Source organism: Bombus pascuorum, chromosome 10, assembly GCF_905332965.1.
Source record: "Bombus pascuorum chromosome 10, iyBomPasc1.1, whole genome shotgun sequence".
NCBI classification, from domain to species: Eukaryota; Metazoa; Arthropoda; class Insecta; order Hymenoptera; family Apidae; genus Bombus; species Bombus pascuorum.
In genome coordinates this window covers 1345360-1360465 of record NC_083497.1, presented here as the reverse complement: position 1 = coordinate 1360465, position 15106 = coordinate 1345360, and the positions used below count along the sequence as shown (strand labels likewise).

At 33.7% G+C, this 15106-nt stretch overlaps 1 protein-coding gene across 2 annotated transcripts in view; it reads right to left on the bottom strand.

Annotated features, from left to right (window-relative positions):
• LOC132911159 (uncharacterized) overlaps positions 1-15106 on the bottom strand; it is a 326329-nt gene that overhangs the window by 232661 nt on the left and 78562 nt on the right. Inside the window, exons 2-3 of one of the 2 annotated variants that reach the window (XM_060967568.1) lie at positions 9515-9616; positions 6368-6481 (exon numbers count right to left, since the gene is read on the bottom strand). The exons of the other annotated variant lie outside the window; for it this stretch is intronic. Coding sequence (XP_060823551.1) covers positions 6368-6434 — 67 coding nt within the window. The 5' untranslated portion in view covers positions 6435-6481; positions 9515-9616. The remainder of the gene's footprint in view (positions 1-6367; positions 6482-9514; positions 9617-15106) is intronic. 2 annotated transcript variants of the gene reach the window in all.

Genomic DNA, 15106 nt, shown 5'->3' with positions numbered 1-15106 from the left:
TTTGTATGACTGTTCGAATGCTAATGATGAGTTTGACTGTTCGAATGCGACTGATGAGTTTGACTGTTCGAATGCTACTGATGAGTTGGAAAGCTTGATAGAGGAAAAAACTGTCTTGGACCGATTCCTTTGTCTTTCGGGGAGACAACCCCCACCACCCTAGGATCACGCCACCGCACGCGCCAATGAACACGTAAAATCAAACAGATCCGAATCGAAGTTTCTGGAACTCGCGGCCAGACGGTAACCATACGCTCGTCGATGCATTGTATTGATATACGACACCGGATCACATACCGCGGGCCGCTGGCGACGGTTAAAAAACACGACATTGAAGGCGCACCGTGACAATGTATGGACTTCTGCTTGCCAGCCTGCCCGCGGCACGCGATCCGGTGGAGGAGAGTGTTACTCGACGTAACAAAAATAAAATACATAATTCGTTGAAATGCTGACTAATCTCAGATATAATTGCCAGAATCACGATAGACTCTTGACTAATTTGGAAAGATTTTCTTCATCGTATCTATATATGTATAATTTGACACTTAATCAGACGCCGATATTAAGATGACGATATTTTTATCGCGTATTAATCTTTAAAAGAAAATTGAATCGAATATCGTGCCATTTGGATAAAAAATCCCAACAATAGGTCTTCATATTTTTAATATTGAAATAATAATATGTCCACATATTTTTGATCAGTAGCGCGTACGTATAATGTATAAGGTACAGTTGGACCTTAGTAAATTGAACCTCTATAACTCGAGAATCTTTGTAAGATTGCAATTTTGTACATTCCCACCTTCTCCAGCATACGAAAACGAGTTTCAAAATGTATGAAATAATACCCTTTCGTTTCATAGCAATAAACTTTAATAAATCAAGTTATAGCCGAAAATATAATCTTCATGCTTATTATTATTATTGGACTTATCGTTTTCTATATTTTCTGTAAATAAATAAAGATATTTCATAAACACGTCATATATCCAATGAAAGCCATCCCAAGTTATCAGAAACAGTAACGTTTCTCAATAAAAAATAGTATGAAACGAGGAAGACAATAAGCTTATAATTCGCTAAAAATAGGGATGTTTTTAAAATCTTCAAAGTGCTTCCTCTTTCAGAGTGATTTAAACTCATCTAATTTTACCTAATAAATTTCTTCTTATCTTCTACCGTTTGAAAGCTATAACTTGGTCCAAATACACGCAGTATTCTAGCGGCAATACTGTGAATTACTTCAAATAAATCGTAAATTTCGATGTTGCTGACTCTATTGGCAAACTATCTAATTTGGTCAATGCATACAGCTGCTGTGTCTTGAGAGGTAGATAAGTAGAGTTAGAGCGAGTGCTATGTTTGAAATTGCGCGTTTGTGAGGATAATCTGAGCGGCGCGACGATGGTCACACGTAGAAATCAAACACTAAAATCGACACCAAATATCGAGAATCTATGCGGTTCTCAGAGATTTGTCAAACTTTGCAGGAGATAGCCAGATTTAAAAAGAAAATACATTTAGTTGACAAATGTTATAGTTTCTGCGTGCGTTTTAATCCTTTTTAATCGTGGTTCGCTCTAACAGAAGATCGTATCGATGGCTAAATGCACAAATATTGTGTGTCCACTTGCAGTGTTCTCGAGAAAAACAGTTTTAAAAATTCAGTAAATTGTTAACAGATCGAGGAACATATGATAAATAAAAATATTATTTTGCACAAATTTATGTGACTTTTATATACCATAAAAAGCCAGTCAATAATTATTTGTTGTATATGGAAGCTCAAATTTTACAAAAAGTGAACATACGGTATCTGTGCGGTAAGTTATCGATATCGGATTTGGTCACGCTATTTACACGTTACATAGCAACCAATAAATAACTGTACATGGAAAACTGTTTCAACACTTGTCAACGCGATTTGAGTCTCAATTTCACTGCTGCTATGTTACTTTATCGCATACGTATAACGTAAAACGCGTGGATGAATTGTAAAGTAGAAAATATATTTGAATATAGAAGTGTAAGTACACGTAGGAATATAATTTGAGCTGGTCCAGATCCGCACGCTGACAGTGTTACCCTATGACTGAAAGCCCCGAAGCTATTGTTACGGATCGAGTTCTGCTTTCCACGTGTTACGCCAAATGCGATGGTCCTTGCGAGGTTCCTCGCGGTCTGGCCGCCAAGACCTACGCATTGTTACACCGACCCGCAACAAACCTAAGGAAATACCATAAACCGAATCTGTTCAGTTTCATTTCTATTCATATAAGTATTTTCGGTTTACGGATGGTTCTTATGTTTTTGCACGCTTTTACCAATTACGGAGAAAGCGGGTGTCTAGCGAAATAACAGGCTTTTCCCATGAACAAGGATGCCCACGAGCCGCATCGGCTCCTCTTTGTCTTTACAGTTTCATTTATTAACCAATGGGCATCGCGGATCATTACCCTCACTTTTCTACCGAAAAGTGTGAACGACGAATCCACGTTCTTAGTTCAAAAGGGCACACCCACACCGAGCTTTCCTCCTTGATGGTACGAGACGGGTCTGCGACAGTTCATGTAATCTTTTCGTACGAAAAACTTAACTGTGTTACCAATAAAGGCAGCCATTTACTGAATTAATTGGTTGTCATTTAAAATTACGCGACACCATCGTTGCCTGTCTACTGTTTATAGTACTGTTAATATACTGTTTTATACTGTCGATGGCTTCAGTGTTTGAGAAAACTAAAAAGACCAGATGTAGAGTTTTCTCAGAAGTAGTGACCACTTCACTGTTATTATAGTTACTACAATAGAAAACACCCAGGAATTTTTGTCCCACCTTGTATCAATTTAGTAAAACTGTTAATGTGTTTTTGTCAGCAAAATTTCGCATATGCTAATGTTGTGTGAGAAGGTATCCATATGTGCATATATAATGCTCTTCGTACAAGTATGTATATTAATGGGCAGTCTAAGGAAAGTGTCTATATATATGTATACGTCTTAATATTATTATTTCTGTACTCAATTTATTTTTATTTTCAAGGAATAAAATATATTTTAAATACTCGTTCAGAATATAATAAAATATTCAAATATTTTATCATATTCTTTAACTCGACAAAATGAATATACTTTATTTACCAATATCTCACTTTCTATTTAAAATACTATTTTCTTCGAATCATAGCATAATTACTACTTAAAACACTATTGAAAATATTTTTTCTCGAAATTTTACCCAGCTCTGTAAAACTCCTTCTTCTAATCACAAAGGTAATGAAAGCACGGAGAGTGTCTACGAAGGGAGACTATACAAAAGTGAATCGTAGTGTGCGAATCCACATGAAGGGTGCAAGAGACAGCAATAAAAACCTACTTGCTAAATCACTCAAAATCCAGTAAGCTTCGGTTCTTTGTACACTTTGTACACTTTGTACACTTGAGCCTTACTTATTTCCTGTAATTCCAACAATACTCGAGCTCGAATATAGCGTGCACGATATAACGCTACTTGAAAAATGTACTAACTTTGTCTTCATATTTGTTCATTTGTGCCACTTCCTACCTTTTTTCTTTTAATATTTCATCTTTTTTTCGAAAAGTATATTTAAAGAATTTCCACGCGAAAAAAATATAGATATTGTAGAATGATTATTAGAACATTCGTATTTTCATTTTTTCTACCATTTTTTATCCTTTTCGAATTTGCATTTCAAGTTTCTTTCTTCCTATTATCCTGCGATCGTGAAAAAAGTGTTTATATAATAAATAACTAAGAAACATCTTATGAATATACATATGTCTTGCATGATTCACTCTTCAAGTTATGAATGTTTAAAGAAAACGTTCAACGTGTCTATCTCGTACCTCACACACGCTGCTCTATGCCTTAATTTCGTATTCATGCACGTATTCACTCGAAAATACCAGGTGTTCTTCGAATAATCTCAAATCCATTTTGCATCTTTCCTCACCGTCGTGTATATTGTTCGCTTACGTTGAGTTCGCGGTAGATTACAAGTGACCCCAAAAACAAAAACTTGGATATAGATCATGGTGATCATACAATGGATCCATCCTAGCGATTTACGATGGTGCTTTAAGGAACAGGCTTCCTTTAAGGAAACGAGGCGAAAACTCGAAACATTTTCTTTAATTTGCTTCTATAACTCGAAAGCTAAGGTACGTAACTTGACGCTTTTCGAATGTTTTCTTATGTGGAATATCAAATTGAGTTAATTAAATTTCAATTCTAACGAAGCAAGATCTAAGATTCTAATGAATGTCTGACAGTAATGCGACGTACTGGTTACTCAAGCGAACACGACAGGAATTTCGATAGCCGACCTTGCAGCGATTTCTCATGGCAAAACCGGCGGATAGAAGGAGCCTGTGTCCTGCGCGAAATTTTCGTGCCAAAGATTTTTGCTTCGCATTGGTCCTGAATTTTCCATAATCTACGCTAAGAAAGAAAATTATGTGATGCGAACGTAATGTAGCCACACAGAAGGACGAATCTTTGAAGAATTAAGGGGATATTCTAGTCTAGAAATTTGATAAAATCGAAATTTTTTTCTTTTTATATTTCCAAAGTTTAGACATTCAAAAGTATGTCATCAAAGGGATTTTTCACAATTCCAATTATTTACCGAGTTACAGCGATTTTGGTGACGCGGCAACTAAACTGGTCTGACCGGAACAAATCGACCAAAAAGCAAAAAGCTGTGGCTGAGGGCGCTATCGATGAATTTGTCCATGAAAATCCTCCTCCAAATGACGATGTATTGAAAGTTATAAAGCCAATCTCTGAAAGTTTATCTGCAAATACCTTGTTAGAACGATGTTTGTGTTCTGAAACTCAGAATAATAACGAATCGTTAAATTCCTTGATATGGACTTTTGCTCCGAAACACATTCATGCAGGAACGCGGACCATTGAAATTGCTACTTTTCTCGCTGTTAGTATATTTAATGAAGGTTTTATATCCATTTTAAAAGTACTGAACGTTATGGGAATCACGATTGGTCGAGAAGCCCACGCGTTCGCTGTCAAACGGGACGAAACTCGGATCGAACGCTCTGAAATCCGAGCTTCGGATGCTTCAAAGGAAGCCAGGACTGCTCGTCTACACGAACGAACTTCAAAGAATGAACATTTTGAAGTGGAGGAAGGTCCATTGTATGGAGCGGGAATCGCCGATTGAAATAATCTAAGTATACCATACCATTATGTGAGTAAAACTGCGTGAAACTATACTCAAAACTTTAAACGCGTTTTTCTGGAAACTACTTTTTTCAAGCTGGCGTGCACGATATCTCAAGTTCTACCGAACCGATTTATTTGAAATTTTGCATGAATCTTCTCTATATGTCCCTCTGTCGCTTACTAGATTAAAGTCAAAAATTTTAATTTTTAACTATTTTTAAAAACTGTGGAACTGTTAAAAAAAACGGCCACCATTTTGTAAAAAAAATTTTTTTTACTTCTCCGACGTAGGGGCGATAGCGACATCTTTACTGATTAAGAATCCGTTGGATTCCTTGTTTCAGATGACCAGAAGGATTGGAAACATGCACACCAGGACATCTCTTTCTTCGGATATTATTTAAATTATCCAGTGTTGAACATTTTTTAGCCCATGAAATTTATTTCACGGTAACCATTCTAAAAAAATTACTTGAGTTACCGATAATCATCGTGGATGTCAAGAGTGTTGGAAATCGATGCATATGAACGACATTGCAGCGTACGTATTTATATGTTTCTAATCGTGTAATGTCACTCGTGTGCATTGCATGATTAGAAACGTATATCTGCCGAATCGCACAGCGATTCATTACACACATGCTGATTATCGGTGAAAACGATGGCACGTACTTTTCTTCGTAGTAAATTGAAATCTGCTAGTCGTCGCAAGACAAATGAAATGTGCTAGTTTTTCTAACACACGTCGACATGTCCTTTCTGTAATTTCATATTTTTCCTATTTTATTTATTTATTTTAGCATGAAAACAATACTGTGCGCATTAGTGTCTGGTATAGAATAAAACGAAAGAGGACACGCGCATCAAGCGTTAAAAAGAAACAAAAGATACTTCAATCGCTAAGATTTTCTGTACAATAGATACACACCTGTCTACACATTCACGTATAGGGACACATTCGCTTATTTAAATGTGCTGGTTCAATAAAACGTGAAAAAGTCGATTTCCCCACGGTAAAATTTAAAGATATGTACGCTTGTCTCTTCGATCTTCTGCAATTTCTCAATTTGAAATAGCGAAGTGAATCGAGGACCAAGCGTGATTTTCGAATTATGTACAAATAACGAGGGTTTGTCTCTTGGGTTTTTGAACTCACCATCTGGATAGGTCGAATTGATTTCATCGGTCACGTCCAATTTGAATGGTGTCGATCCGACGATCATGTCGTCCGGAGCTTCCTTCAGCTCTAGTTCGATTTTTATCACGTGCCCTAAACAAACCAACACGATAAGATATGTGTACAATCGTTAACGAAGTAAGCTTTTAGATCAAACTTTTACGATTCTTGGGTGACATTTCTCAGGTTGTTCGGATTTCAATTATGTTTTTATTAGTATGTTGTGCTTTGGCCCGAACATTGCACATTGCTTTTATGAACATTCCAACTTACTTTATTATCTGACTAGTGAACTGCATACAGTGACCGCAAGAAACTTTAATGTGTATATTGCGCGTGTTATATAAAACACTTTGACATTATATCAGCGCTATAATTTGGCGCGACTGTCATGATTATATTGGAAAAATTTGCACCCTATTTAGTCATATTGTCATGTTATTGCTTTCACGGGAGCAGTCGTGTCAATATTACACTTGCACTTTGCGCCAACGTTTCGTAAACATTGCACTCTACTTCTTTGGAGCAGACCTGAAACTGGTTTCAATACATGACATCCTACCATCGTAAAAGCTTGAAATCTAATATTCAGTTATATTATTTTTATAAAATGTTCTTCCGATAAATGTAGCGTGCTTCATTAATAAAAACATCGTGCTATATTTAAAAAAATGAACAGAGAGAAAATGCATTAAAATCTGAACGTGTAAAAATACTAAAATATACATATGAAAGTATGTTGTAAGTAACCACAAAATAGTTGACATCGATGGTTAATAGCGAGTAGAAGACTCGTAATAAAATTTGTTTGCAAGTAATGCTTAAATGCTTCGCATTAAAATTATATTATTCCCTTAACGACTGGTGCGACGTGTGTGTACAACGTGACATTCGTAAAGATGGGACGGTAGTGGTACACATTGAGTTAATATTTTTTTACATGAATTTTACTATCGTAGATGGTTTGCAATAAACGTAGGTTTTCAGTATTTCCCGAAGAAGACCGTTAAGCAAACAAAATAGTCTCTAAACTTGTCGCCTATATTTATTTTATTGATGATGCAACAGGAATGAAATATTCAAAGAGTTATACATATTCAGAACGATAATTTAAATTTCTTCTTTAGATATGCAGAGTGTCTTACACAATTGTGACCACGAGATTCTGAAACGATGAAAGATGGAAAAAGGTTTCATAAAACAGAATTAAATGTGTTGACAAAGTGTTTATGCCAAAGATGTAGTGTTTTAAAAATTTGTACGTCGCTTATACCTTTCTAAATAGAATTCTAATGTTTTTTATAGGTAAATCGATGGGTTTTTTGATTATCCACGGTTGGCGCTTAGTTTAAAGAAGTATTGCAATTTTAATTTTGTCAAATTTAGTGTACGAAAGACAAGGAAAACATGAACACAAGAGTATTTCTCCGCGTCTTTTCGTAACCACCATAGTGCAAAGTCTTATAAAATTTATATTGAGATATCTTTTAAACTAATCGCCTTTCATTCTTTTCTTATGGAGAACAAAAGATCGATTGGTGTATAAAAATTTAACAATTCTATTTGAAGAATGTAGATAATCTGAAGGTATTCGAAAGGCACTTACGGAATTATCACGTACACTAAACCATATATTACATGATACTCCTTAATTTCGTCTAATGAAATTCCTTTTTATCTTTTCATCTGTTTCAGAGTGATAGTGAATTGTTCAAATTACGTGCAACACTCTGTATATATAGGTACAATTATTAATTCATTTAATTTATTGTTTTCTAGCTTGTATTCTTGCTTTTTATTTAGTTCGTCGCGGTATTATCCTTTGTATGATGACCCCATTGAAACACGTAACTGCCCCCCGCCCCCTTAAAAAAGGTTCTATCTAAATGTCCTCATCAATCATTTTCTCATTTTTCAAAATACGTTGAAATATTTGAACTGTTGTTTACCTTTAGAGTAATGTTATAATGTGCAGTCTATTATGAAATTATAACTAAATATTTTTAATTGAACGAAGGAAGACGAAGGAAGACGGTTTTGGTTTAGAGACGACACGTTAAAGGAAAGAACTTACTAATCAATTTGAAAACTGGAATATTTTTCAAGCATCGTTCATTTACTTTCGTTGCTCCTCTTCGAAATTTTGTTCTTAAACCGATTAAATGTTAATAATGCTGTGAGAAAATGTAGAAGATTGCTATACTTGAATAAAAATAAACAATCAGTATTGTAAACTCTATAAATAATAGTATTAAATTTTATAAGCATAATATAAATATTTGTTGAACAATATTTTATGGCTCTTATTATTTACATTTTCGACCCCTCTCATGAGTTTTTGCATAAAAGTATTTACAAAATTCTCCTATGATTAGGTATTTCTAATGATCTGATATTTCTCCTTTTCCTTATTACATTTTATATGTCTTGTCATGTCTTAAATATCTTTTTAAATACCTGTCTAAAATTATCAGTGGTGGAAACTACTACAAAGTAAGTGTATTCTATTTCACTGCATTGAACTTTTCGTGTTGCTACAATGTAAACTTGCAGTTAAGATACTCTTTACCACTATGTTATTCATTTTTAAATTTGCATTTCTATCTTGTTCAAATTCATTCATTCTTGTTCAAAATACAAAAGACATTTTTATTACGTTATACAATTGTTAGAGTTTTCGTGATAACTGTTCGTTTCATAAAGATTTAGTACAAACCATAAAATGATATTACATAAATTTAAAAATGAAGTTGATAATTTTGTTGAAATAATTATTCAATTTTTAAGGAAGATTTTAATGCGTAGAAAGATATTGATAATTATTATCAAGTATGTCGATTAAATTTATTGCAGAGGTAGTAGTAAGGGTGTGTGTGTGCGCGCATCATGAGTGCTTTCTAATTGGTTAAACTATGATTGTGAAGCGTGCAAGAAACGCAATTGAATAAAGAGGGTGATTGTTAATATTAATGTTTAAATTTATTCATCTAACTACTATACAAAGAATGATATAAAGCATGTGATAAAACAAAATTTAACAGGTTGTTAAAGTTATAATTAAATTCATTAAAAACTTCAATTTCATTTCTTTATATTTACAACTTTCAATTGTATGTGTATACATACCACTGCGATTAACGTCCAGATTCGTGTCAGATGATACTGTGTCATGTTCTTCAGATCGATTTCTTCCCTCCACACTGACGATCGGGAGATTTCTACGTTTCTCTGTAACCGCAAAAAAGACTTAATGAATGTAAGGGGCTTATACAAAAGTTTAGTGAACTAAATAACGTGACTGAACAATGTGTTTAATAATTTGTTTATTTTTTCAACAAAATCTAGCAACTGTCCTTGACATTAAAAAATACCATAAAATATAAAGAAAATGTTTTTCCATGTTTTTATAGTTTTCTATGAATTTTAATGTTTTTATGAATTCTGATATTAACGATCGTTATCAAGTGTATTTCGAATATGATGTAATACACGGGTACGTAGAATAAAACATTTTTATGAAATAAATGGAAAATAGTAAACATATGTTCACACTCATCTACTAGGATCGTTGAAAAGAGTCAGAAGGAAAAATATAGAAAAATGAAAATAAAAATAAAGTATCATTACTATAGAATATGAATATATATGATGTAAAAAGGTACTGATATTATGATATTAAAAAGGTACTTTTTTACTAGTCGTAAGTTTGCAGTAAACATCTTGCAACTGGTATATATATTTGTTGAGGTTATTTGATGTGTGAACAAAGGAACGCGTGGATAATTTGTAGGGTAGAAAATAAATTTTAAATACGGAAGTGTAAATACAAATCGGAATATAATTGAGCTGAAAGCCCTGAAGCCATCGTCGCCTGTCTACTGTTTATGATCTGCCTTCGTCCCAGTCGATTGTCTATACGCTGTCGATGGCTTCAGTGCTTGAGGAAACTAAAAAGACCAGATGTAGAGTTTTCCTAGAAGTGGTGACCACTTCAACAATATTGTCAGATCGGGTTCGCATTTTGCCAGTATAACCATCGCAATCGCGTGTCATTATAATGTAAATAAAATTTCAAAATGTTTATGTAACACGTAAAAGATTTTTACGGTAAGCGTACGAGTACCTTTCCGAGCTATCGTAAACATATAATTCACTGTAATTGTTCTTACTGAAGCGAAATCTGCAGCCTGTCTGCTTGGAGAGAAAGAAAAAAAAATACACTCTTTTCAAATATCTTATAACAACTTCTTTGTTAGAATCTTCGTCTCTTATATAATAATCTATAATATAATATAATAATCGTACTCGTTTCTTTATTTCGACAAGAGTTTAGACAACCCACTTAACCGTGAGAAAGGAAACGTCTAGTGAATCACAGTCTCGTATTTCTGGAACGAGGGCTCGCTTACCACTAAAAGCTCGATAGACAGTGGATAAAAGGCTGGAAATCTGTGTAGAAGAAGGATAAAACGAAGATAATTAACATCAAGGCATCGTCAGCTTCTTCCATCTCTCCTATATCCTTCTTTATCCACCAGAATGGGAACGTTTCTTTTTTACTTGATATCTTTTCTTGCGAAAAATGGTGAAGTCAATTTAGGAAATTATATTGTGTTGGGCATTTTAAACAGGCTTAAACTGAACTACACGTTGAGTGCAAATTTTGTTACATAAAACTACCTTTTTCCATCTTAAATGAAAACATTCGCAAAACATTTTTCCTTAGGAATTTATGCTTAAATAATATATATGCACATGCAATAAGAAGTGAATTTGAAACAACAAATTATCCTTAGTGGACAACAATTTTTTTAATTATAGCAATTAACTGAAAAGTTCCAAACTGCTGTGAATGCAATTATAATTATAATAAAAGTATAATTAATTTATAATTCTTACGCTATTTTATATTTATTTAACACGCAATAATGATTGTTGATTCATAGTTAATCTTACTGCAAAAATTATAAATTTGTGTAATTAACTAACGGGTAGAGAAAATATTACGTCTACCCGCACTTGAAATTTTTTCAAGAAAAAGACCCTTCGTTTCTGAAAGAAATAGATTTGAAAATTGTGTACTGGGCCAATTCTCAATTTAAATACGATCAGGCATTATTTTCTTGAAAATAAAGTTTTCAACGAAAAAATTGTATACCACTAATTGTATACTGCTAATTTTCTGGTCGTATCTAGTCGGTAATTAGCCAAGTATACTTGACCAATTTTCAAACTCGATTTTCTCGAGAATTAAGCCTCGCGTGAACAAATATTATTCCATGTTTTCTTCTTATGTTTTCATAAGCAATCGCATTATGCTGGCCCGTACGTGTTATTCGGTTGAACTCTACGTGCAAAGCGTAGCGTCTGACTCAGCTACCTGAAATGAATATTTTTTATAATATTAGTCGATCCAGCTGGATATTTTCTACAAACAAGTATTAACCTATCTGTATCGAAAATCCGTTAATTTAGCAGACATTTTAATTTTAATTTGTCGAATTTAATGTATGAAAGATGAAGACAATGTAAACATACTGCCGCTTTTGAAAAATACAAAATTTAACAAATTTTAAAGCGTGAAACAGTAGAAAAGCTAACTACGCTCCTATTTCGGTGATTTTTCTATGTACTATAAATAAACATTTTGAATAATATTTTCCTATACTAATAGGTAGGTAGAGATATTCGCGAAGAAATGCTAATACCGGACAGTGAATCGTGTCTATAGTTTTGCGGTTATGGCAGGGTATACATCAGTATCGGCTACTGACTGCCGGCCGCTTATTTTCCGTTTATAAACGGAGATTCGGGCGAACTTAAAGGTCCATGCACAACGTGCATATTCGCGATTGTAAGAAATATCTGTTATAATTCAATTAAAAGTGAATATCGTCGATGTATCAGGCTTGTGTTTGGGCTAGTTTTTCCAATCCAACCGCCGTGAGGTGGCCAGTGTCATACGCTCAGAAGCAGTAATAGGGTAGACAAAACATCCTGCATGCCACAGCTATCGAAACAATAACCAGATATTAACGAAATAACCGCTTCTGATATACACTCGACGATAACCCCTCCAGAGGGACTAAAACCTCAGTATAAGAACCCTCCCAAATCCAAACCCTTTTGTTATAATACTCTGAACCGTGACTCTGTTGGATTCGTACAATAAATTTTACTACTATATCTAAAGCATCCTGCCCACAGATGACCATAAATAATATTCCAATTCCAAACAAAGATACAGTCAGATATCTGGATATGATTCTAGACAGAAGAATGACATGGAAACGGCACATCGCAGATAAATTCAAAGAACTGAAAACAAAACTAAATAAATTCCATTGGCTCATTGGCAGACGCTGCAGCTTAAACATGCAGAATAAAATAATGTTATGCAAAGCCATATTAAAACCTGTTTGAACCTATGAGGAACAACTATGGGGAACAACGAGCAACTCCAACGTAGAAATTCTCCAACGATTCCAATCAGAAACTCTAAGATCCTTAATAGATGCACTTTGGTATGTTATCAACGAAACGATACACCGCGACCTTAAGATAGCCACAGTCAAAGAAGAAATATTCAGATTCAGTAATAGATATAATACAAGAGTTAACAACTACCAAAACCCATTAGTTACTCAATTACTTGACGCGACGGATCCGATCCGCAGACTAAAAAGACAACACCCTTTAGATTGAAGCATTAGATTCAACTAGAATCAAACATACTCTAAACTCTTATAATCCAAGTTACAGTACCACGCCAAAATAATTTACATAAAATTCTCTATGAGAATTGATTGTAAATAGTCTACTAAATAAAAAAACAAAATATCTAAAGTTCAATTTTTTACCTTATTTGTGAAACGTTTAAACTGTGATGCGAGAAATCGTCGGTGATCTGTCAATTTCGTGATTTCTTGTGTCTCCTATGTGACACCAGCAACGCTTCCGTAAATAAGAACGTAACTTCGGAAGTAGTAGTTTTTCGACCCACGTTTATTCAGAGTTTACTTTTTGCTTGTTTTGATGAGTATTACCTACTCCCAAAGTTTGTGCCAAACATTTCAAGGCATCCTATGGAATACATTTTTCTGTTCGACGCTTAGTTATCAAAACAATCGAGTCTGAAAATTTGTCAAGTATACTTGAACCTGACTAATTATGGACTGAAGGTGAATAAACAATCAGCAAAAGGTTAGTTAACATGCAAAAATAAGTAAAAAATGTGGAATAAACTCTGTCCGTTTAAGGCTTCATTTAAAGAAGATTGGCCGTGAACAGAGTTTGAACATGTTTTTATTAAGAATAAAACTAGTACACGTATGTGATAAATTTTTAAACATGATTTTCTTGGTAACAAATCTTGTGAACAAATTTTATTCGACATTTTCGATCTATTTTCGTATATAATATAACTTCCTGTTGGTTATTTACTTCTGTTTACTTCTATTTAGTCTGGAATTAGATATATTCAAATATACCTACTCGACAAATTTTTGAACTCGATTTTCTCGAAAACGAAGCGTTATACGAGACAATTTTATTGTATATCTTCTTCTTATTTTTTCATAAGAAATTACCTCATACCCGCTTGTATATGTTATTCAACCTGATCTTGCGTACTTATATCTCTGTTCTTGTTTTAACGTATTGTAGATTTGAGATAAATTTTGATCTTGTATTACAGAATTAGAACAACTTCAGTCAACTTTCTCTGAACCAAAAAGTTCTGCTACTTTCGTAGTTTTTATTGGAAATGAGTCTGATCTTCTTAACGAACCAGACCGAGAAACAAAGGGCGAAATAAAAAAGCATTAACTATGACCAATCATGGAAACAGGAAAACACTTCAACTCTTAATTGGCAAAGATTTCATCGTGGTTAGTGATTTTAGAATGACATTAACATTTTTCCAATTACTTAAAAATTCAGGTTTGTTAAAAAAGATTTAAATAATATCCTAAATGAAAATTTTAGTTTGCTCCTCTGGGAACGATATTAAAAGAACGATATTAATATTCTAAAATTAACGCACCATCTTTTTCTTAGTGAGTGTTTCAAACTTCAAGTGGATCCAAAATAACATTCTACCATTAAACGATTTAATTACTTTCTTAGAAAATAATTCAAATTTTATAATTTATTAATAATTGCCCAAATATAAAAAGCATTGCAATTATAAGTGATCGTAAATTTTTCATTCACAATTCGTTAATCAGGAATCTAAAAATACTCAAATTTCTTCGTCATTGATAATGAATTTTTGTCTAGCATTTTTTTCACGAGAAACTGGCATCTAAAAAGTTTATTTTTGTATCATACTTCAAAGATAATCTGCAATATCTGAAGAAATAAAAACTTATGGTGTTATGATAAACAACATATTGTAAATATCGGCAGATTACCGAGTTATTATCCGAGTTATACGAGTGATTACACAAGCTATTTATCCGCGCTATTATCTGCGATTAACATAGTCTTACGAGTTATCGAGCGTTCTTACTTTATCTATGCAAACATCTATCGATGGTATTTATTATGTTTATATTTATATTATTTATTCTAAATATACTTGACGGTTGCAGCAGCAATCTTTTTCATTATTTAGTAACACCGATCCTCTCATTATCCGCCACATTGGTGACCCCGACGTGATCTGAAACGAAATGGCAACCGATAGCAAACGAAGTAGGCCAATCAAGCGCTTTA